Source organism: Palaemon carinicauda, chromosome 28, assembly GCF_036898095.1.
Source record: "Palaemon carinicauda isolate YSFRI2023 chromosome 28, ASM3689809v2, whole genome shotgun sequence".
Lineage (NCBI taxonomy): Eukaryota > Metazoa > Arthropoda > Malacostraca > Decapoda > Palaemonidae > Palaemon > Palaemon carinicauda.
This window is the reverse complement of record NC_090752.1, coordinates 6,804,862-6,828,776: the sequence shown is the minus strand read 5'-3', so window position 1 is coordinate 6,828,776 and position 23,915 is coordinate 6,804,862. Positions and strand designations below refer to the sequence as shown.

The following is a 23,915-nucleotide window of genomic DNA, read 5'->3' as shown; positions in this document are numbered from 1 at the left end:
GTGAAGAACCTGAACTAGTCTGTCCTTGACCCAGGTTCAAGTACTTTTCAAGAATGTCCCTGCAGTGCTATTTGGTGAGCCTGTGTGTGTTGTTAACTTCCTGTTGGAACCAGCTGGAACAAGTAACAAGTGTCAAAAAATCTCATCTCCTGGCATCGGAAAACAACTTAGCCAGTACATACATTACCTGGTGAGGAAGAAGACTACCCAGTTCAGGGTAAAAAGCTCACTAGTCCGGGGCACCCCTTTTAAGAACTTGATAGTGTATCAGGTAATGAGGGTAGTTATCAAAGTAGTGAGGCCAGACCCCCTTCACCTTGTTTTTTTTTTTTTGGGCCCCATATCCTTTTGGTACTTTCTCCTTAGGTCATATGGCAACATATATTTTTTTATTTAATTGTCAAGAATTAGGGCCAATAAGTATATACACACTGGGGCCTGGGAGGGAATGTGCAACACAGGGGGTTAAAATCCATCAGCTGTATGAAATAACAATTAAGGGGTGAACAGCAAGTTAATGGGAATAGAAGTAGAGTAGAAGGATGAAAAATTATTGCACCTTGGGACCAAAAAGGAGACGACAAAGACTTTCAAGTAATGCTTACAACTGACGACTCCACCCCTATGGAGCAATACAGACCTGGCTCAGTTCTGTAACCTAGTACAGTATGCACTATCATATAAACTAGTTACTGGCTTTCTCTGTATCCTTCTGTCCCCCTTAGGAGTGTCATATTCCATTGTGTTTAAAAAATCAGTTTAATTAAAAGGACTACAAATTTTGCTTTTGTGTAGCTAGGAATATCCACACAGAATTCTATAATTTTGACCCTTCCAACACAATTTTGTATATGGGGTTTGCCATCTTTTTGTATTTAAATAGTAGTGCCCATAACGGTAAATCACCAACAGTCTTTAGCACATTATGATACATGGATTTGTATGAAAAAGACATTTGTTCCAACACGGAGTACTTACCTCTAACTACTTTCTTAGGAGGATCTGGGATCTCCTCAATTACCGACCAAGAATTTTGTGTAGTTCCCCCTCTCTCCGTTACCTTGTCGAGGTGCTCCGGGGGCGGAAGGATACTCGCCCTGGGGAGACCCGGGGCCAGCGCGTGAGGTCGTGCTTGTTAGCTCGCCACTAAGCGTCTGGTCGTGGCGTAGATAACATCTTGCCGCTCTCTCTCACTTATCCCGTCCGATCACCTTGTGTACCACGTGTTCCCGTTGTGTTCCTCACCTTTCCCTTGTGTTCTTGTGTCGCTTGCGTGTTCGCTTTTCACTATGGAATCCCAGCGTCGCTGTCCCGGGCCCCAAGCTGGTAAATCTTGCGAGCCCTGGCTCTCTAGGGCCGAGGTCGACCCGCACACCTTGTGCTCCTCGTGTCGGGGGAATAAGTGTTCCCCGACCCCCATGAGTCCTGAGTGTGAGTCTTGGCCGGAGCTGCAATGGACCTTGTTCTCCAAAAAGAAGAAGAAGGCATCCAAGAAATCTCCGAAGAAGACAGGCCTTGCTTCGCCTCTAACGTCGCCCTCAGCGCAGTCAGAGAGAGGTTCTCCTTCACTTTCCCCTACCCACGGTAGGGGACGAGGTAAGTCCGTTTCAGGGAAACGGCCCATTGCCATTCCCCATGAGTCTGATGTCGGGGAATCTGTTGATAGGGGTCTACGCAGACGAGTGGGGGGGTCTGCTAGTGTGTTTAGTGGACGGAGGCCTGGTGGGCGCAGGACCCGGTGTGGGGGAGGCCCGAGGACCCACCCCCACGCCCAGGCAGTGTTTTTCAGGTTCAGCGGGTTCCAGGGGTGGTCAGGACAAAGAAAGGCGGCCCACATGCTCTTCGGACCCCGACTCCATTGTGTGGACAGCGTCTAGGACGCCCTTCAGGTCCCCCATGAGGCAGGAGGAGGAATTCGAAGGATGGTTCGCCTCTCGACCCGCTATCCGCTCACCCCCGGCGCCATCAGCTACGCTTCCGCCGGACTTCATGGAGCCCTCAACCCCGATTTCCAGACCAAGGACCCCTAGGAGGCTCGTAATCGAAACAGACGACTCCTCTTCCTACAGCTCCTATTCGTCGGACAGTTCCAGTGGACGGGACTCCAGGAGGAAGAGGAAGCGTTCCAGGAGGAGAAGACCAAGCTCCCACGCCAGCCCGGCCAAGAAGAGGTCGAAGTCCTCGAGGAGGAGGTACAAGAAGCGGACTTCCTCGAGGAAGAGGTACATTACTGTAGTCCGACACCGTCGGAAGTCTAGCAAGAAGCTTGCTGCTGGAGCCACTTCCGTACCCTTGCAGTGTCTCTTCGGCTCCGCCCGCTCGTCGGGTGCAGCCGTTGGCACACTTTCAGTTGCCCCGACCCAGTAAGTCAGTGGCGCCACGCCACCCGTGTGTAAGGAACTCCCGCTGGTTAGACCCAGCGGCTCAACTCCAGGACCTTTCGTTGCAGCGGCTCCGGCCAAATTTTGGGATACGCCGCTGCCGCAACCAACAACCAGCGCCATCCGGATGACCCCGGGAGGGGTTAGACCCATGACGGCTACCTCCGCCCCGGTGGCTCTACCTGTGACGAAGGCAGCCGCTCCAGCACCCAACCAGGAGGGGAGGGATTCCTCCGCGCCCACGGATCTCTCCGTGTTCGATGAAGCCTCCGACGCGGAGGTACAGATCGTGGATGTACTTTTGGGCTCAGGTGAGTGCTCTCCGGACAAGGTCTCGTCTTATCGTAAGGTGTTAGCTCTCATCCGACGTCACCATAGGTTAGAGGAGCCTCAGCCAGCACCAGAACAAGCTTGGCGCTCAGGTCTGGGCAGGATGGTTGACAATCCTGTCCAGCAGAAACCATCTATGACCCTACCGTTAGCACCCGATGTTGTCCTGGGAATGGAACATGTGGACCGTTTCATGTCGGGCCTGAAGAACTCGTTGAGGGCACAGGGTTCCTTCAAGCTCCTACCGGGTCTCAGGACCCAGAAGAAATTCTATGTGCCTGACGGTCGACACTCAGGGCCCCACACATTGGAGGAAGCGGTCGCTACCCGCCGCCATGATGGAAGACACCTCACAGGACATCGTTAATGTCACCTCTAGGCTGGACTGGTGGGTGTGTACGCTAGCAGGCTTCCAGCTTTCACACGACCTGTCAGTACCCGAAAACCAGGCTCTCCTGCAAGAATTAATCCGCTCGGGGGGGGTAAGGCTATGAAATTCTTTACTTTTCAGTCCCTTTTTCAGACGGCTAACTGGGTCCTGAGGAGAAGGGACACTGTACTGAATAGGTTACCCCGTAGGCTCCCCGAGGGAGAAGCAAAGTTACTGAGGAACTCTCCCGTCTGGTGTGAGACGGTGTTCCCCCTTCAAGCAATGGCCGAGATGGTACAGAGGGTCGGCAAGGTGAAGGGTACGGCCGAGCCCAGACAGTGATTACCAAGACGACCCCCTGTGAGAAGAGCTTCCATGGACGGGGCCTACCCGCCTACACCTCTGGCTAGGCAAGAGGCTTCCGCCTCTTCCTAGCACCAGTCTCCTCGGCCCTCCAAGAGTGGTGCCCAACCTCAAGCTGCCTTTAGGCCCAAATACTCAGGGTCAAGGAGAGGCCGGTCCAACCGTCTCCCTAGGAGATAGAGAGAGAGGCCCCCTACACCTTGCCACGCCTCAGGTGGGGGGATGCCTCAAACGATATTGGCAAGCATGGCGGGACAATGGAGCGGACCCGTGGACGGCGACAGTTCTCAGGGAGGGGTACAGGATTCCCTTCTAGTCAGATCTGCCCCTGTTGATCCCAGAACATCGGGCAGAGTGGCTGGCGCCCAAGGACTCGGAGAGGAAAGCAGCCCTGCAAGCAGAAGTAGAGGCTATGCTGAACAAGGGAGCCCTACAACCCGTGCACGAGCCGTCCCCGGGCTTCTACAGCAGACTCTTCCTGGTGGAGAAAGTGACGGGAGGTTGGAGGCCAGTCATCGACCTCTCGGCGCTGAACGAGTTCATCAAGAAGACCCCCTTCAAGATGGACATGCCAAAGTCGGTGATGGCAGCCTTTAGAAAAGGGGATTTCATGATGTCCCTGGATCTCAAGGATGCTTACTTCAGATTCCCGATCACCCCTCCAGCAGGAAGTTCCTCTGGGTAAGGTGGGGCGCTCAGACCCTTCAGTTCAGGACCCTCTGCTTCGGTCTGTCGACGGCCCCACAAGTGTTCATGAGAGTCTTCACCCTGGTATCGAACTGGGCACACACGCAAGGCATCAGACCGATCAGGTACCTCGACGACTGGTTGCTGCTTTCAGCCTAAGAGGAGACTTAGTATCAAGGCTCACTCCTGTTGAGTTTCTGCAAGGACTTCGGGATCACGATCAATCTCGAGAGGTCACAGTTAGTCCCCACCACCAGGATGATGTACCTGGGGATGGTCCTGAACTCCCAGCTGACGAGAGCCTTCCCCTCCCAGGAGAGGCTGGACAACCTGGACCAGGTGATGCGACCATTCCTAGCAGGCACTCCGGTGAGGGCCAAGGATTGGCAGAGGTTAGTGGGTCACCTGGTCTCGTTGGAGAAGTTGGTCCCACAGGGCAGGCTCAAACTCAGACCAATCCAAAGGAACCTGAAGGACCTCTGGTCAGCGGAGGAGTCCCCGCAGAAGATAGTTCCGGTGTCCCCTTCCTCTAAGGACGCTCTCCTCTGGTGGTCCGACAGGAGCCACACGTTGAAGGGAATCCCATTCGGATCCCCTCCCCCGGAGATGCTGCTCTTCACGGACGCATCGAAGGAGGGGTGGGGAGCTCATCTCCTCGAGGAAACAGCGGAGGGGAAATGTTCAGTGGAGGAAAAGACCCGGCACATGAGTCTTCTGGAGCTCATGGCAGTACAGAGAGCATTGGTAAAATTCGCCCGTCTCTTCCGGGGGAACTCGGTGGCACTCATGTGGACAACGCCACGGTGGTGGCGTACATCAAGAAGCAGGGAGGCTTAAGGTCAAGGGAGTTGTGCGACCTCACGGGTCAGATCCTAGAATGGGCCGAAATGAACCACATTCTGATAACGGCCAGGTTCATCCCCGGAAAAAGGAACGTCTTGGCAGACAGACTGAGCAGGACAGGCCAAGTAGTAGGGTCAGAATGGTCCCTTCATCCCCAAGTGGCACAGGAAGTCCTCCGGCGTTGGGGCTCCCCAGTGATAGACATGTTCGCCACAAGACTCAATGCAAAGCTCCCTGTATTCTGCTCCTCGGTGCCAGACCCGACAGCAGCCTTCAAGGACGCCTTCCAGCACTCATGGGACAACCTTGACGTCTACGCCTTTCCCCCCTTCGGGATCATCAGGAAGGTTCTCAACAGGCTAAGACAGTCCAATTCCACAAAGATGACTTTGGTAGCACCCTGGTGGCCGGGGAGGGAGTGGATCGCGGATCTTCAGGACCTGGCCACTCTTCCTCCGTGGCCCCTACCAGCAAGAAAGACCTGCTAAGTCAGCCTCACTTCCGAAGGTTGCACGAAAACCCACCGGGGCTGAGACTACACGCGTGAAGGTTATCAAGCGCCTGCTAAGGATAGAAGGCTTCTCAGACAAGACTGCGGACAGGATGTCGGGGTATCTGCAGAAGTCCTCAAGCGTTATGTACCAGGCGAAATGGGCAACTTTTGTCAAATGGTGTGCCACTCAGAATCTGCGGCCCTTAGACACTTCGGTCCACAATATCGCAGACTTCCTAGTGCACTTGAGAGACGACCTAGGAGTCTCCATCCAAGCCATCAAGGAAGTCCGGGCAGCACTGGGTCAGGTTTTCCAATTCAAGGGCATCAACCTGGGGACCTCTCGCCACATCTCCATGCTCATCAGGAATTTTGAGCAGTCTTGTGACCCCCACTCCTCGAGGGTCTCCCAGTGGGATGTAGCCAAGGTCCTCAAGGCCCTCTCAAGGCCCCCTTTCGAACCGCTCAAAGATATCTTGGACAAGGACCTCACCCTCAAAGCCGTCTTCTTGTTGGCTCTGGCCTCGGCAAAACGAGTGAGCGAGCTCCACGGACTGTCCTTCGAGGTCTCTCACTCGAAAGGTTGGAAGGACATGACATTTAAGTTCTTGCCAGAGTTCATGGCGAAAACCCAGAACCCTGCAATTGTGGATCCTCGGTAGGGGAAATTCTCCATTCCAGCAATTCCGTGTTTGGATAACTCAGAAGACCTGCGCTTGTGCCCCGTAAGGACTATCAGGAAATACCTCAGTAGGACGTCCAAACTCAGACCGGCTGTTAAGAGTTTGTTTCCACAGGTCCAGTCAAGCAGGCAGTTTCCAAAAACACTATATCCTTCTGGCTCTACGGTTCCTGGGACCCTAAGACCCCATGATATTAGGGGCCTTAGCACATCTTTGGCCTTCGATACTAACATGGCAGTGGGTCAGATCTTACGGGTAGGCACTTGGGCTAGACAGTCCACCTTTACAGCCCATTACCTCAAGGACTGTACAAGAAAGTCCCTGGATGCCTTCTCCATCGGACCAGTCATTCCAGCTATGCACAGCAAGTTTAGTAGTTTGGGCCCCGGGTAGCCCGTGGGAAGTAATCGTAAGCGACACAGGTTTCTCCTTACTATCCCCCTTCTTTGCTAACCCCCCTTTTTTTTTCCCCCTATATCCCATCCTTTTCCCTATCCTCCCTTCATGTGAGAATGGGACGTTGAGGCACACCATGTCTGGATTATAATTAAAGGTGAGTTGTACATAAGGTAGACTTTTGCGTGCTTTCCCCTGCTCTCCTACCTCTCCCTGGGCAATCTAGACCTAGCCTCCTATCTAGGTCGTGTGCCCCGGGAAGTTTCGAATATTCCGAACTGTAAGCCACTCCCTTCTAAAGTACAAGTCTCCTAAGAATGTAGTTCGAGGTAAGTACTCCGTGTTGGAACAAATCACAAATTTTAAGTAATTTTTATTTTTCCTAACAGTACTTACCTCGAACTACTTTCGGGTTATGGCCCACCCATCCTACCCCATGTATCTTACAGGAGTTCGAGGAGGACCTTAACACATACGCTTACTGGCGAGCTAACTCCTCGGTGAGCATAGTAGCAACTGATCTAGGTCATTAGTCACAGAATTTAGACAATCTGAAAGGGCTTGAATCTAGGGTCCCCTACCCAGGGTTTTGAGTCGGCAATAAATTCAGGGACAAAGCCGAGTATTACCTCTTCTCCCATCCCCTTGAATGGGCGAAGTATGAAAGACCATGAAGTTTACTAACTCTTTGCAGAGGCTAAAGCGAGCAGGAACGCCATCTTCTAAGTGAGGTTACAGTCTATTGCATGGCATAATGGCTCATAAGAAGGGCCTTCATTTCAAGGACCTCAAACAGTAATCAAGTTCCAAGGAGGAGGTCTTGTCTCCGACTGGGGCAAAGTGATCTGAGTAAGGAAAGCTCCAACGAAGACGAAAGGTCTACTCCATTCAGTCTAAAGGCTAGGCTTAAGGCTCAGTGATAGCCTTTCAGTGCTGAAGCTGAAAGGAGTTTTCCCCCCGAAAGTATAAAAAAAATTCTGCTATTATTGGAATAGTGGTATTGAGGGAAGAAATAACCCTGCCATGACACCAACCACAGAAGACCGTCCAATTTACCTGGTATAACCAAGGCTAAGGATTTTTGCAAATATCCAGACATCCTTTTTGGAACTTGTTGCGAAAAGCCTCTCTGAGAGAGGAGACGCTGGATAGTTAACGGACGTGAAGCCCCAGAGACATCTCTGGGCCCTTGTGAAAGATGTTCACATGTGGTTGTTTGAGTACATCTGGTCGTGGAGGTAGTTTTCTTGAGAGATCTACTATGAGTTGCAGAAGGTCTGGGAACTATTCTGCATGATGTTATAGCAGGGCTATGAGGGTCATCATTAAGTTGTTAAATGCTCTGGTCTTGGTGAGTATTTTTCTCATCAGACATCTTGCCATAGAGCCTGAGGGTCCGAGACTGGGGAGCAGTACAATGAGACTGAAGTTCAGGGACATTGCGAACAGGTCCACAGTTGGGACTTTGTTGGCTATCCGAGCCCACTATCCGAGTTGCCCTGGGCAAGTTGTCTGCAAGCACATTCCTCTTGCCGGGAATGAAGTGAGCTGATAGGGTCACCAAATGTTCTTCTACCAATTATAGTATCTCTACTACAAGATGGCATAAGGGCTGCAAAAAGTTACCGCATTGTTTGTTTATGTAAGATACCAATGTAGTGTTGTCGCTTAGCAACTACAAAGGCTGCTCTCATCTCTGAGAGATTCATGTGCCGATACCTTTCGGACTCTGTCCAAAGGCCTGAGACCGTGTGCTGCAGCAAGCGCCCCCCCCCCCCCTCCTTCTTTTGATGCGTCTGTGTAGAACATGAAGTCCGGAGGAGGGACAAGAAGATATAGTCCTCTGAGGAGGTTCTCCTCTGCCACCTATAGCCCTCTGAGGAGGTTCTCCTCTGCCACCCACCATTGAAGATCTGTCACTTGATCTTGTTCTATAGGAATTAAAAACATCCTTGGAGCCGGCGTGTTGGTTCTAGACAGCCATTATCTGCCATTACAGGAATCTTGTCCTGAGGCGGCCGTTGGAAACAAGACGAATCAGGGAGGTCAGATGGCCTAGGAGGCTCAACCACTGTCGGACTAGAAGACTTTCCCGTCTGAGGAAGGATCTTACCACTACTCTCAGCCTGTGTACTCTGTCGTCTGGTGGAAAGACTTTCTAAAGGTTGGTGTCTATAATCAAGCAGAGATATACCAGTCTCTGAGATGGAAGCAGTAATGACTTCTTGAGATTTATCACGATCCCCAGATCCTGACTAAAGTAGAGAAGCATATCCCGGTGATGAAGAATGGTCATCTCAGAGTCTGCTAGAATCCGCCAACAGTTGAGGTACAGTATCTGAAGAGACGAATGCCGTTCTTGTGAGCTCAAGATGATACTAGAGCAAAGACCCTGGTAAAGACACGGGGTGCTGTTGCAAGACGAAGGAAAGAACTTTGAACTGGTAACGTTTGTTCACGTGAATGAATCAGAGATACTTCCTCGAAGACGGATGGATTGGGACCTGGAAATATGCGTCCTTGAGATTCCATGTGCACATGAAGTCTTTCTACCTGGATGACTATCTGCCATCTCCATCCTGATCGGAGTTTGCAGAAAAAACTTGTTCAGGGGTGAGAGATCTATGACTGGTCCTCCAGCCTCCAGATGCCTTTTTCACAAGAAAGAATCTACTCTAGAAGCCTGGAGACCCGTCCAGGACCTCTTTGGAGAGTGCCCTTCTGCAGCATGGGCAAAATTTGGGACGAATCGCCAGCTCCTTTACGGATCCCTTTGTATAGAAGCTTAACGGAATTGGATACCAAGTCAGAGGAGAGATTGAATGAACGGATTGTGATACCCTACGCCAATCACTGGGATCGTCCAGGGATCTGCCCCGTGGAACTACCACCTCTGCCAGAGGCGTCGTAGGCATCCTCCCACTGGTGGACTGATGAGAGGATTGCCCTACCCAGCATGATCAGCCACCCCCTCTCTTTCCTCTGAAAGGATTGTTTCCTTTCTGCCTTTAGCTTGAAAGGGCCACTTAGATACCTTGACAGGTCCTGCAGACCTGGATGCCAAGTGATTTGAAGTGCATGGCTGATCTCTGGGAGGTTGAGGTGCCCTCCAATAGGGGCAAGAAGTCATGGCCCTGTGGAGGAGAGAATCCCTGTTGGATTTTCTCCACCTATCAGCTCCTCTCTCTACCTCCTCTGGGTTGAAGAAAGCGGATCCATCGAGGGTCAAATTCTAAGGTGCGTGACCTCCACTTTCTGCACCTGCGTGTGGAATTTCCCAATCACAGTATCCCTTTGTTTTAGGATTCCATTCGCCCACAGGTTAACCGTGTGGTGCGAAATGTGCGCCAAAGTCCGGGTACCAGACAAGAGGAAAGACCCTAGAGACCACCTTGTAGACTCCTTGGATAGATCCTCCCATCATACAATGTGGCCTAACAACCCCAACCATAGGTCGAGTCACGAAGCAACCAGCATCGCATACTTCGTGCCTCTCTATGGTGAGGAGCTCGGTTGGCGAAAGAGAGGCTCTCAACAAGGAACATCTTTGTACGGAAAGACCCCTAGTGAGGGAGTTGAGAGTCAGGGTAGTAAATGGCTCGTTTTCGATTTCATAATACTTTCTTTGTAGGATGAAAGGAAGTGGATGAGGAACCTGCTCTTAGAGAGCTAGATGCGACTGCTATCTGGGAGATAGACTTCCTTCTGGCCACTGTCAGTCCCTTTGACTAGGGCAAGACTGCACTGTTGGAGGGGTTTCTGGGTGCCAAACATTTGGTCCAGGACCATGTTCTTGCTTTCTAGAGAGTGGTACCAGGATCAGACAGCTTATTTATTGACCTCATACAGGCTAGGACTTGCCATAAGGCATGTTTTGACACCTCGCATTCAGCCTTGGAGGGGAACTTTGGACTTTCTGCCCTAGGAAGATATTTATCGTGTCCAAAAACTCGTTTACCTCCAAGCTCTCATCCATAGGAGCCTGGGGTAAGTTGAAGTCGTCAACTGGGTTATTAGAGGGACCCGCCTCAGGGAATCTCCAATCTAGCACTTGCCTTCGAGTTTCCCTCGTTCTCGCATTCTTTGGGAGCGTCTTCAGAATTCTTCGACTCTCTACAGGTAGGGAAATGCTCTTCCAGGATGTTAGGTATGGGAAGAGTCTGTGGTTCCTTTGGATTGCGAGACTCTGGAACAGAAGATTGTTCTTCCCTAGGTGATTTGAAAACTGGGTGTTGTTCCAGAGGAACAAACTCAATAGGTTGAGGCTTAAAGGGTCGAACGGAGATCTCCTGAGGTGAACCTAGGTTGGATCAGGTCAGCATGAGGTGGAGTAGCATGCTTCATCCTCCTCTATTGCCTTCTCATAAGCCTGTCTCCCGAACGAATCAGCGTTTAAGACGGAGTTGTCCTGAGGTTTGCACCAAACCAGAATGTACCCTTTCCTCGGCACTAGGTCTAGGTGACCTCTGTACCAAAGGAACATTACTGCTTTGGGCAGATCTCCTGGGATTAGAAGGGACAGCAGAGGAAGACAGAACAGATATAGACCGGATCTGAGGGTGTGTTGGCTGGAAGGCCGAAGCCAACAAAAGACTTTTGAAGGGTGGACACCAAAGTGTCTTACCACGAAGGAAGTTCACCGGCTTTCGTCAAGTTTGGAGTTTCCTTCACGAGCCCTGGAGGAGAATACCTTTTGGTGGAATGGAGTTTAGGAGCTTGAGCTTGTAGAGACAGTCTCTTAGGCATGAAAAGGTCCTCATTCGTTGTCAGTAGTGGACGATCAGGTGAAATTGGAACACACGTGAACTTATTCGTGTGGTTCCTTAAACCCTTCTTGGAAGGCAATTGGCTAGATCTTTCCGTTGCGAAGGTCGTTGGCAGAGCTGTTGGGTCCTCGATCACTCGTAAAATCTGGACAAACACATGAAATGTACGTGATCACGTGTCAAATGGCAACGTTTTAAACGATTGACAGCGAGTGAAGAAGAGGTAGCCTCATAGCACCTGTAGCGCTCTAGGTCTACTAGCACTGGCTGCAGGTGGAGGTGGAAGCTTCAGAATAGGAGCAACATGTGGCGTTGGTGAACGTTGCACTACAGACGAATGTGTCTGTGAGCGATCGCTCACACAAGACCCCAGCCGTAAAGGGCGCAAGGGATAACTTAAACAGGTGCTTCTCTGGGTATTGTACTTGTTCGGTTGTGGCTCGTTTTAGAAAAGGAGCATCAGGATCGTGAGCGCAAGCAACATTACCCTCGTGAAGAGGATCGCCTCGATCGTGATCTAAGCGTCCTGCTCACGATCGTGAGCACCTCGCTCATGATCGTGAGCATCTCGCTAGCGATTGTGAGCACCTTCATCATAATTGTGAGCGTCTAGCTTGTGATCGCGAGCGTCTAGATCGTAATCCTGAGCATCTAGCCCGTGATCGTGAGCTTCTTTAGCTTGTGAATGTGGGCGCATTCTTAAAGAAGAGCACCAAGATCGTGATGACCTGCAATCTCTTGATGATCTTTGGATCGTCACAAACAACGTCCTGATGGTGATCATCCAGAAGGATGAGGAGGTGACATGTCTTGTCCTGGCAATTGGTGAGCAGTTGGAGTGCTGGCAACAGGAAGATCATCCCTCCTAACTTCCACAGCAGGCGAATGGCGTTCACGCTAGCTGGAACCGTGCCTGTGGGGAGAAACAAGAGGCTGCGGGTTAGGTGATAACATAGTCCCAGGATGGCTTGAAGACTCGTCGTCAGCAGGAGGCTGTTGAAGCGGCAAGCGAGAGCATTGACCTTGTTCACGTGTGGATGGACCAGGAGAGGGCGAGAGATGGACCTTGTAGACGTCCAGGGCGAAAGATGTCGAAGCCACTGGCGAAGTCTCTCCCTGCCCCACACTGGAGAAGCTGCAGCAGCACTTCCTTTTAAGAGGGAGCAGAAACCCCGAGGGACAGCCAAAGAGTTAAATGGTCTGCGCTCCTACTCAACCTCCCCCCGGAGGAAGGCAAGCAAGGAGCAGCTTCGGAGAGAGATCCAGAGAGCATGAAGAAGCACCCCAAGGTCTTTTCGCCCCAGAGGAAGACCCTGGGAGAGAAAGATCTCTCTTGGCTTTCTTCTTACTGCAACACCAAATTTTTCCCACTGGAAGGCCGGCCACTCCCTAAACTCGTCGCAGGGCGAACCCTGCTCACAGTGAAATCCCTTATAGGTTGGGCACAGTGTGGGTTGGTATCAAACCAAGGGCGACCCTTGCGACCAGTACAGGTACACATGGGAGCGTCGGAGAGAAACACAATCACATTTGAAAAAGAAAAAGGTTGAGGGTAAAGCGATCAGTCTGTATGGCTAACCATTGAGGAGGAGAGAGCAGACATGTCCTTTCTCTACCAGCCTAAATAAAAAGTTGTTTATCTCACCAAGCTGTGAGTAGATATAGGCGGTTGGCTACCCTCAGCCACCCCTACCTACCCACTACGGTGGTTAGGAAAGGTTGCCACCTCATTAAAATTCTAAAGGCTCCCTTCCAGCTTCACTGAAAGAATATCCATATAAATAACAAAAGGTTTGCTATTGAAGGAACAATTAACTATTCCCTGAAGAAATATCTTCATCCTTAGGGTCCCCTAATCCTGACTTCCACACTACAGGAGGCAGGGTCTTCCCCAGCATTTCCATCCCAAGGAAACGTCCACTCCAAAGAGGTCCAAGAAAAGTACAGTATCTCTTGCATTGAAGGGCATACCTGTAAAGATGAGGGCGGCCCGCCACCGACGGGAACCCAGAGGTTTCCTCGCCTTGAAGAAATCCACGCGTTTGGCACGTGGTGGCTAGCAACCAAACCTTTGCTGGTTGGCGAGAAACACATGTGGACCCTGGGCCTGGCGAAGAAGGTATGGGATCGGCAGACTCCGCTGTGGTCTTGGAAGGCAAGCAATCCTTTTTCAACTATTTGTTCTCCAGCCAGTCCTTACATCTGGGAAAGTGGAAAAGAAGGAATGTTGTTGACCCCTCAAGGATCACAGGTTGAGTGGTGGAGGCACACAAAGTGACATTACAGGCAGGGCACTTCTGCATCTCGTTGGATTGCTCCATGACAAAACTCATAAGAAAGAACTTCAACTTCACAAAAGAGAAAGCGTAGAAGAAAACATGAAGGTCAGCTCGGGTTGTGGGAAGTGACTCAAACAGCCAAGGCCATAGCTGGAAATAGAATGGCTTTGTTTTCCTCCCAGCCACTTATTCCTCCTACTTGAAAGGACGAAGGTTTGTATTCATATCGATGATTTTGTATTGTTTGTATTCTTGATATGGTTACAGTACTCTTGATAAAGATACTTCAATCTTCTGTTAGTTGTATTCTTGATAACATTCCAATAGTCTTTAATCTTCTATTAATTTACAGCCCAATTAATAATAATCACTCATTTTCTAGAGGACAAAAGTCCTATGAAGGTGTTCCAGTAAAAAATACTTCAGCCATAGCCCTAATGTATATCACATGATTAAATTGTCTTTTCTGAATAAAATTATGCTATTAGACATGAATTTTAATTAACAATTTATGTGAACAATGAGATTTTTATGAGGTAGTTTAGTGGATGACCATTGAACTATCCCATTTTCATGAATGCCTTCCAATCTACAATCTGGCTAATGATACTGTAACATTCTCAAGAGGGCTAGTTCGTCTTGAAGATGCAAAATAAGAATTATTTCCAGTTAAACATTATTCTATGTAATATACCAATTGACAAATGTAATAACAGTACAGGACTTTAGTAATCTCAATGTAAAACTTATAAATAAACTACGGATAAAAAAGTAATTTTCCTCACCTATTTACAATGGAAACACCTTGCATATTTGTACATAAAGTTAAAAATATTCACCTTAAAATATACATATCCATATGATAAATTTAGTATAGAAAAACAACCAGTAGTACAGTCAAACAAAATACTTTATTGAAATTCTCTAGGTTAGCCATTACAGCATTCAACAAAACTTGCGCCATGAAAGACGATAAAATATTTCTAAATATTTCTTTGTGAAGGCAATAGTAAGAATCTAAAACAAAAACAAAAAGGAAAAATTAAATAAAATTATCCTCAGAGAATGATAAGGATAGATGATGAAATTCAATGAAATGATAAAAGTATGGGGCCATTCCGGTAAATAAACTACAACAAAATTGTATACAATAAACATGGTGAATTACATATGGAAGTTGATTTAGTTTTCCTGTCACAAATGAAAAAATATAGAGTATTCATTTCTCAACGATATTCCTTCAAAAATTAATAGCAATATGCGCTTGCTACCAAAATTCTATCAAAAATTTGCTTAGTATAACCTTATAAAATATCTGTATAACAGTAAAAACAACTTTGATAACTGGAAACTAGTGATCAAAAGAGGACACAATGATCTGTAAGTACAAATGATAACAGACTTTTCATAATGCTTCACTATAAGTGCAATATGAGAGAGGACAGCAGCAGCAGCAACCATTTCAAATAACCAAACTGCTGTAATGAAAGCCTGTTTTCAAACACATCCTGCACCTACTTCACATTCTTCGATACTTCCGTAAAAAGACAAGAACGAATCCTTCCAACTAGATCAGCTTCCATGCATGTAACTCTTTACCTGTCTTCAGATCAACTATTGAGACACTTGATTTACTTATATCTTTGGTAAAAAACTAAAAATAAAGTGAAGGTGACCAAAGTGTACATACATAACCATAATACCTAAAAAAATAATATACAAATTGCAAAAATGTGAATATACCCTATAAGACTTAAGAAATTTAGAAAAATAAACACTTAAAATTTGTACACTCCCTACTTTGTGTATGCCATGTTTGTTGACCATAGAGATTCTATACTTAGATTCCGTAACACACTGGCCTAACTCTCACCAGTAACTCTTGGTAAGGATATAAGAGACAGCACTATCGATTAGATTGGAATGGTCCCTTCACCAGCCTGCTTTGATGGCAAGTAGAATTAAAATAATAACCAACACATGTGCCAGCAGGTTAATTGAAGAAATTATAATTATGTTTTGGATCACTCAATATGTATATATATGTATTATATATAGTATAAAAGCGCAAAACACATAGCGCTTTGAAGGTCAGGGTTACCAACAACTAAAGGGTGGTGGGAAGGTTTCGTTAACCTTGGAATGAATTCTCGATATAATAAATAAGTAATAAATATTGTATGGGAGTTACCTAAACAAAATGCACAATGTTTTCTTTACAATTTTAACAAATGTCTCCATGGACAATTTAGTCTCATTACAATCGGATATTAGAACTAGTTGCTGAAGTGTGAAGGGTTATGAAAGGCGTAGGAAGATAGCTCTCTTTGGGATAAATAACACCAAAGATGAAGATATAGAGGTTGGGGGGGGAGCATAACTTGGGTGTTTCAGACAGTGCCTCAACGCATCACCAAATAGTCCTGCAGCAAAGGTGCTTAACACATCAACAATGAAGGTGGGCCAGGGGGGACGCATGTCTGTCCTCACTTATGGCAGCTGGTGCTTCACTGTTCCCCAGCCTACATCTTGGAAGACCAACAACTCCAAGCACTTAATGCTTGGTCTGGGAGCACTTAGGGTGTGTTGCGGGGAGGACAGTCTATACCAAGTAGCGTTTATTGGAACCAATGTTTAATAAAATAACAAAAAACTCAACTTATGGTGCCAGGATGAACTACCGCAAAGGGGGCAATGACCCTGCTGTGCTGCTGTCACTACTGGGTCAGTCAACACACCCCGTGGCCCACCTTACTTTTTACAATATCAGGGTTAATAACAAGAGGTTTAAAACAAGTCCAAGATTGATTCTGTAACAGCTCTCATATATCAAAATAAACTGAAACTTTTTTGAACAACTGACAGACATGGCATTTTCTTGTGTAAGACATAGTTATATGAATATATAATGCATTTGCATACTACGGGACCATTTAAGTGGGTAACATGAGTTATGTATGACTGTAATTGACACACTTGGACCTTAAACAATATCAACATGGTTACAAACACAGATCTCTACAAAAGCTGCCGTAAACACTGTACACAGAGTAGTTACTGGCACCGCCCTAGCCTTGTTGGGGGCGGCAGAGTCAAGATGAGCAAAGGAGGCTTCCGAGTCTTATTTTCAGTTTTGTTTTTCTCCTTTTAAAAATTCAACAAACCAACACATCCCTTGCCAAATAGGCTCACTTAAGTACACATTTTGATTTCTCAAAGCTCAATACTAGGAAGAGGAAACTTGCTCATCCTGTCTCTGGGTTCTGGTCATGACTTTTTTCCTGATGCTTTGGACTAGGCACAATAATGATTAACTACTGCTTTGTGAACAAAAAGAGGTTCATATAGCAAAAATAGCAACACACATCTGGTGGGCACAAAGACTGGTCATGAGGAAAGCTAAGAGGCAGCAGCATTAAACCCAAGACCAGCCTGCGGCCCAATCTACAAGCAGCGCTACTACAAAAGTAACATGATACAAACAGATAGAAAAAACAGCAAAAATAGTGGAATGTTTCATCTCTGGTAAGTAGTTAACGTGTCAACAGCAGAGAACTGGGTATGATACTCTTAACGTTAGTAGAAAAGCAGAGGGGCGCAGGGCGGGTCAAGACGGTGCAAGGCATAATACTGGTGGCCGCCCTACCCCCTCCGTCTGGGCCCGCGGGCTCACCAACCCACCGCCCGCCCACAACTACACATTCTTTTGGACTGTAGAAAGGTGAAAAAATAGACTTTGGAACTCCTTTTTTTAAGTAGATACGAACGAAGTCATGCTTCAGAAAGGCCAATGGAAGTGGTGAAGAAATGATCAAACTATGTTGTTGTGTCCCGAATATCACTGGTGTAATGTGAATAAAACTGGTCACAGATGAAATGTAGCTCTAGGCATAGTTTGTGGCACCAAGGAAGGATAAACATTTCAAGAGTCAACAACTGGAATGTTGGCTGCAAATATTAACAAAGACCATGAGGGCAATTTGACAGGAAACTTTTGTGCGTCTGCCAGGAGGGTTATACCATTTCATCTGAACCTAAGGGACAGTCCGAGAGTGAAAGACGAAGGGGAAGCCCCCTCAGTACTACACTAAGTCCGCCTTAACTTATAGGTTGTTGATCTACACAGCACAGCGAGCACTAACTATAAGTGACAAGCAACTACCCAATGAACACCCCTCTGACCTGACCTTTCCTGGGACTGCATCTAAGCTCACTACTTTTAATGTCACAGCCTCCATACAAGGGGGGGGTGGCTATAGGGCAAGTCACCAGGAGCTGTTTAAAGTTTAGAGGGGGCGAGAGGGCAGCTGCAAGCCCCGCACCATTGATGCCTTATGCCACCAAGACTAGGCCCGGCCGACCCAGGCAGACTGGCTGGCCAGTCGGGCCTTGACTAGTCTACTGAGGGACCCAATAAGCCCCTGGCAAGTTCACGTACAGCTGGGAGAACCTCCCAACTGCAAGCGAAACCAGGTAGCTGGAAGGACCAGACAGCTCCACTAGTGTCTACACAGTAGTATCAACAAAGGATATGTATTGTCCAAGCCATTCAGTGCTCCCTTGCAACACAGTGACTGGCTACAAGAAAATTGAAGGTAACATTTAATGCTTGTGTGCTACCTAATACAGTTAACTAACTTGCAACAAACTTGTTGACGCAATTCCAAACATTATACATTGATCCATCTTTCACTGTATTGGGAAAGCAAGCATTACCACAAAGGCCGTGTATGTGCTGTTATAACACCTCTATTATGCCATACAAAGTTAAAAGAAACTATTAAGTACAAGCCGGCACTTTCACTAACAACCCACGTCTATATGCCAGACATTGGATAACAACCAGGTACAAAGAAAAAAAAACTGCTTCCTGCAAGTGACAAAAAACAACAAATTCCCACGACTTCACAGGAAGCCTTTCTTTTTTAACTTTCATGAGTAAATGGCTAGTACATTACAAAAATTCTAACTCCAGTGAATGAATAATAAACAGTTTTTAACAGTTAAACAAGCTTACAGTTTACCCAGCTTGGCACAACTCCTATATGGCCAAATTCTGAACACTGAAAACTAACAACCGTTTCAATGTAGCACTTAACAAAATGTGATTCTGCATTTACAATTCAATCTACACACAGTTAGACCTGTTTCTGATCGCAGAAATTCACCAATACCAAATTCAATTGTGCCCTGTAGTTGTTACAGCTGTAACATTTAGAAAATCTGACTTTGTGCTGAGATTTTGCAACCTTTCTATTTTGAAAAAGTAGGAGAAGGAGGAGGAGACGAGAAGAAGACTCCTCCTCCGATTCCGTGTAAAGAACGAGGTGTGTGAGTGTGGCACAATCACAACACAGTCACGACCTTAAGGACTAAAACACTGCAAAACACTGGTAAGGCATGATGATGATCTCTCAGGGAAAGGTCACAAGTTGGTTTAGTTAACATTAGCCATCCTAGGAGGCAGGGTTACAACAGGTTGAGCTTTGTATTACACTACTTGAAGCAGATACAAAAAAGGCAAGATAGGGTATAGTGATTACAACAATGGTACTCAATTTCTACCTAACATAGTGAGCTAGTCTAGATAGATATATATATATCAACAGGTAAGGGCAATAAGGGCATATTAATCCGGTTGAAACCACAGAGATATGCAGGAAACCCTAAGCCAAGCCTGAATGACATGACCGAGATGTGGTTGGAAATTTACCTGCAGTGTGGTTGTAGTGCTTCCGTTACTATAAGGACAGAATTTGATTTCTGTTCTACATGTGTTTCAAGAGTTTAAGACAGTATGCATTTAATTTATAGTTCAACTGTCACTGTAGAAAACATCACCAAAGTTATAGTATCACCTGTAATTTAGTTTGGCCCCCAGTTTTTTCTTAAAGTGCTGTTTCACAAAAATTTTAGTTATGCAAGTACAAAGATAATATTTCAGGCAATGACTTCCTCTGACTTTGATTGTCATACTTGGGTTAATTAATAAAAGCAAATCTGGGCAAGTTAAATATCTCTAGAAACACCAGTAACTAATTTTGATATATATTCCTCAGCAAACATTGTGAAAAAGGTATAACAAGTGAGTAGCAAACTTTTGGATGGCTCAACATGTAACTTGTCAATACTATTGACTCATAAAACAATCAATGTATCCATTCTGATAAACGGAATACTTGTAAAAAAGGAACAAATTTCCATACTTTTTTTATAAAATAAACTAAAACGCTTTCTCTTTAAAAACAAAAGACAGAACTTACATAAAACCATTGGCTCCCACAGAGCCAAAGGACTGGCCAACCGGCCCACTTATCGACTGAGAATCTAACTACTTCCCAGCCAACACAGTTGTTAATGCTAGGATCATCATCATCATCATCATCAGGGTAATATTGGCTGGCATGTCAGGCAACAGTAATCTTGCTTTTACCAAGAACCATAACAGCCTACCCTTTCATGCACTACTTGCCTGTAGCTCTCATGCACAATTCTTATCAACTAACAAATGCAGTAGAACAATAATGGGTGAGTTTTTCTTCTTTCCAGCTGTGGCTAAAAGTACATGGTGCCACACCCGAGAGATGCTACCACTACAGAGAGGGGGGGAGGGTAGTGTAGTGCCATCACACGTCCAATTTCTCGTTTGGTGGCACTCCACTCCCATAACTTTATTATAACCTCAATAAATTACTGCACATAAATATGAAAATAAAAGAAACTTGAACAAAACCAAAAACAAAATACCATGAGCAGGTTATCCAAAAACAAAACTTAAATCCTTAATGGCACAACTATGACAGTAGATGCAACAAATAGAAAATTTTGAAATAAACTCTTAAAGTCCACTGAATAAGTTATGTACATGACTATTGGCAGTTGAAAAAAAAAATTCATATATAAAATAGAAAAACCTACTTCAACATAAAATGCGAGTAAATGTAGAAGTGACTTGTATTAACAGGTATCTAAGCCCATTTAATGGTAACTGCTGATACCCAAGTACACTGGTAACTGACCTCTAAGCCTACACAAGGAAGGCAGGCAGGCAGGTAGGCATCAGCCACACATTTTGACTAGGGGGGCAGACATGGGCCTGGCATCTGCCCCTGAGAGTACAAACAACTGCAACCACCGTATTAAAAATAGACTATATGAAGGAACAGAGACAACACGGCTACCTGGCCTCTCACCCACAAAATGAGTGATTGTGGTCTTACTCTTACTTGCCTGGCCACAGATCACTTGTGGGTGAGTGGTGAGGTCATCAGTATATGAGGTTAAGTGTCCTGTCACTGTGTATGGGTGTATGTGTGCGTGTATCACACTCATTTTAACATGCCAAACAATGTATAAACATGCCTTCACTGATAATTTAAGTGTTGGCTCCGACAATGTCTTTCAACTTCTTTTAATATTATTACAACCTAATTGGAAATTGCACCACTGTAACTGTAGGCAAAATACGTCATCACCCGTCTCACATGTGTGGGGGAGGGACCTGCAGGTAGCGGTACACATACAGCCGGTAATCCTTGGAGGCCAACACTACTGAGCCGTCATCCATCAATGCTACGTCAAAGCACTGGGCATGCTTGACTTTGGACTCGTATGCTGACACGAGCTGACCATCTTGGGTGAATAGTGTCAGGTTGAAATTGTTATGGTTGTCAGCAATCAGGACTTCTCCTTGACTGTTAATCCCGACACCGATAGGATAGTTTGTTATCCCTTCACCTCCTATTTGTCGTAGATACTGGCCCTCATAATTGAAAACCTGAAAAATAAAATTTAATTAAGAAAACTGCTAAATAAAAATGTAAAATTTATTCTTATTGTTAATGGGAAACAACTTGCAGAGAGATATGCAAGAAAAATAATTCAGCTAATGAAATACATATAATAAACTTATATTTATACTAATGAACTCTGATCATTAAAATACCTATAGAAATTACAGAAACTTATATACAGTAATTCAAATTTTCCAAATCCTTTCAATTTTAATATCACTATATTTATAAAAGCCACAAATATTTAATGTGTGAATCCTTAAGCAGCTTTTAGCATTTTCCAAAACTCCCCAATACTTCTAAAAAAATTATGCCATAACAAGGAAAAATAAGACCTGTACTAACCTTGACACAATGGGCTCTGTTGTCTGATATGAATATTTCTTGTTTGTCGTTAACAACAACTCCATTGGGGAACTCCAGGTGGTTGGGGCAATTGAACTGATGGAGAACAGTGCCAAACTGATCAAAAATTATCACCCTCATCACCTTGCACTCAACAACAATTATTCGACCTTTGTGATCAACTGTTACCCCTCTTGGATAGCAAAGTGTGTTGGCGCCAAACTTTCTAACAAACTGTCCATACTGGTTGTAGATCTGAATCTGGTGTGTAGGAGACCGCTCGGTCACAATAATGTCACCGCTGGTTCGTACAACAGCAACTCTATTGGGATACAATAGCTGGCCATCCCTTTTTCCACATTCCCCAAACTGGAATTTGAAACGTCCTTCCTTATCAAAGATCTGAATTCTGTGGTTGTTGGTGTCGGCAACTATAATGTCATTCTGGGCATTGACAGCCACACCACTTGGTTCTGTAAATTGACCTTCTAACACTCCAAACTCACCGAACTTACAGTGGTAGATCATCTTCTGTCGCTTGATTTGAGAACGGGGTGGAAAAATAGAGCAAGAAAGCAGTTTGTGAGACAAGTCATGCAATACTGGATCAGGAGCGCTGACTCCATTGACTGGCTCTTGGTTAAATACGCCTTCCCCTCCTCCACAGCTCCATTTCTCATAAGATGACAACCCATTCAAGTTCAGGTCTCCCAAACTTGTGGAGAATGGTCCCATATTCTGGGATGAACTAAACCTCTTTGACAACAGCGATGACAGCTGGCTGTTGTTGTATGGACGTTCAAGTATTCCATTTAAATTACCACTAACACTAGTGTTGAGGCCGCTGGTGAGCCCATTGGTCAATCCATTTGTTAATCCATTGACAAGTCCATTGCTCAGATTATGCGACAAACTTGTTCCCAAGCTGTTTGCTAAACTTGTGGAAACACCATTAGACAGCTGGCTATTGCTCAGTTGGCCATTGGACAAACTTTGGCCATTAGTCATTGGTTGGCCATTGCTCAGACTTCCATTTAATCCATTAGCTAAATTCAGTCCGGAAAGTCCGTTCAAGCAACTGTTGATACTGTTCATACTACTCACGGAGTTGGAAGAATTGGGTCTTGCAATTGGAGGTAATTTTGTAGGTCCGACTTGAATATCTGAAGCAGATCGAATGTATCCGAACGTATTCCTTACACCCACTTGAATGGCAGGGAAATTACTAACAAATTCAAGATCACTGACATTCTGCATTCCCAAGTCAAAGTTCTTTCCCATTTGCTCGGAAAGTTTTCCCTCAATAAGTTTACGAAACATTAGTACTTCAGTGGTGTTAGCATATTTCCTTAATTTATCGATAAACTCACAAATAGATAACAATTTATCAACACTCTCCTGAGCCTTTTGAGCAAATACCGAGAGGGAAACTTGTTTGGCATGATATAGAGAATCCAGTTCCCGCAATAGCTCCGTTTTGCGCTCTTCTACCATCGTTGTGTAGAATGTAAACGTGTCATGAATTTCAGACTGGGCTTTTTCATACTGCTGCTGAAGACGTGACGACGAACCTTCCACAGACTTGACGCAGCTGCGGAGATCGGCAGCCCGAGATCGACCATCTTCCATGGCATGGCAGATTTGATCTAGGTGGCGGGGTGCAGCGTCATTCAAGGTTTCCAATTCATGCAAACCTTTTGGATGGTCTAGGACTGTACATTCAATACAAACTGGAGAACTACAGGTGACACAAAAATACTTTAATGTTTCCCCTTTGTGGGTTAAGCAAGTAACTGGTCGCTCATCTCTCTGGGCCAGTTCAGCCAAGGTCACTACCCTGTGGCCCTCAAAGCAATGCATATATTGGTGAGCCATGACGCAGTGTGGACAAAGAAGCTTGGCACAATCCAGACAACGAGCTACAGCAGCAACGTCCCGACTCTTGCAAGCTGTACAAGAGGCTGGTTCGTCCACAGGAGTTTCTAATAAACGGTGCAGAGCATAATCTGGTAACAGTAATGGAGGAGGAGCAGTTGTCACTGCCTGACACTGAGGGCACACCAATCGCTCTCCACCATCACAAACTTTCTCTAAGCACCCCAGACAAAAAACGTGTAAGCAGGACAACACACGTGGCAGAACATACGTATCGTTACATATCCCACAGACTGTAGCAACAGGAGAAC

General features: G+C 46.2%; 1 protein-coding gene across 1 annotated transcript in view; it reads right to left on the bottom strand.

Annotated features, from left to right (window-relative positions):
• Positions 1-14,483: 14,483 nt before the first annotated feature.
• Positions 14,484-23,915, bottom strand: part of LOC137621447 (brain tumor protein-like) — a 52,360-nt gene continuing 42,928 nt past the window's right edge. Inside the window, exons 3-4 of the mRNA XM_068351753.1 lie at positions 21,730-23,915; positions 14,484-21,368 (exon numbers count right to left, since the gene is read on the bottom strand). The exon at positions 21,730-23,915 is cut by the window's right edge and continues 18 nt beyond it. Coding sequence (XP_068207854.1) covers positions 21,072-21,368; positions 21,730-23,915 — 2,483 coding nt within the window. The 3' untranslated portion in view covers positions 14,484-21,071. The remainder of the gene's footprint in view (positions 21,369-21,729) is intronic.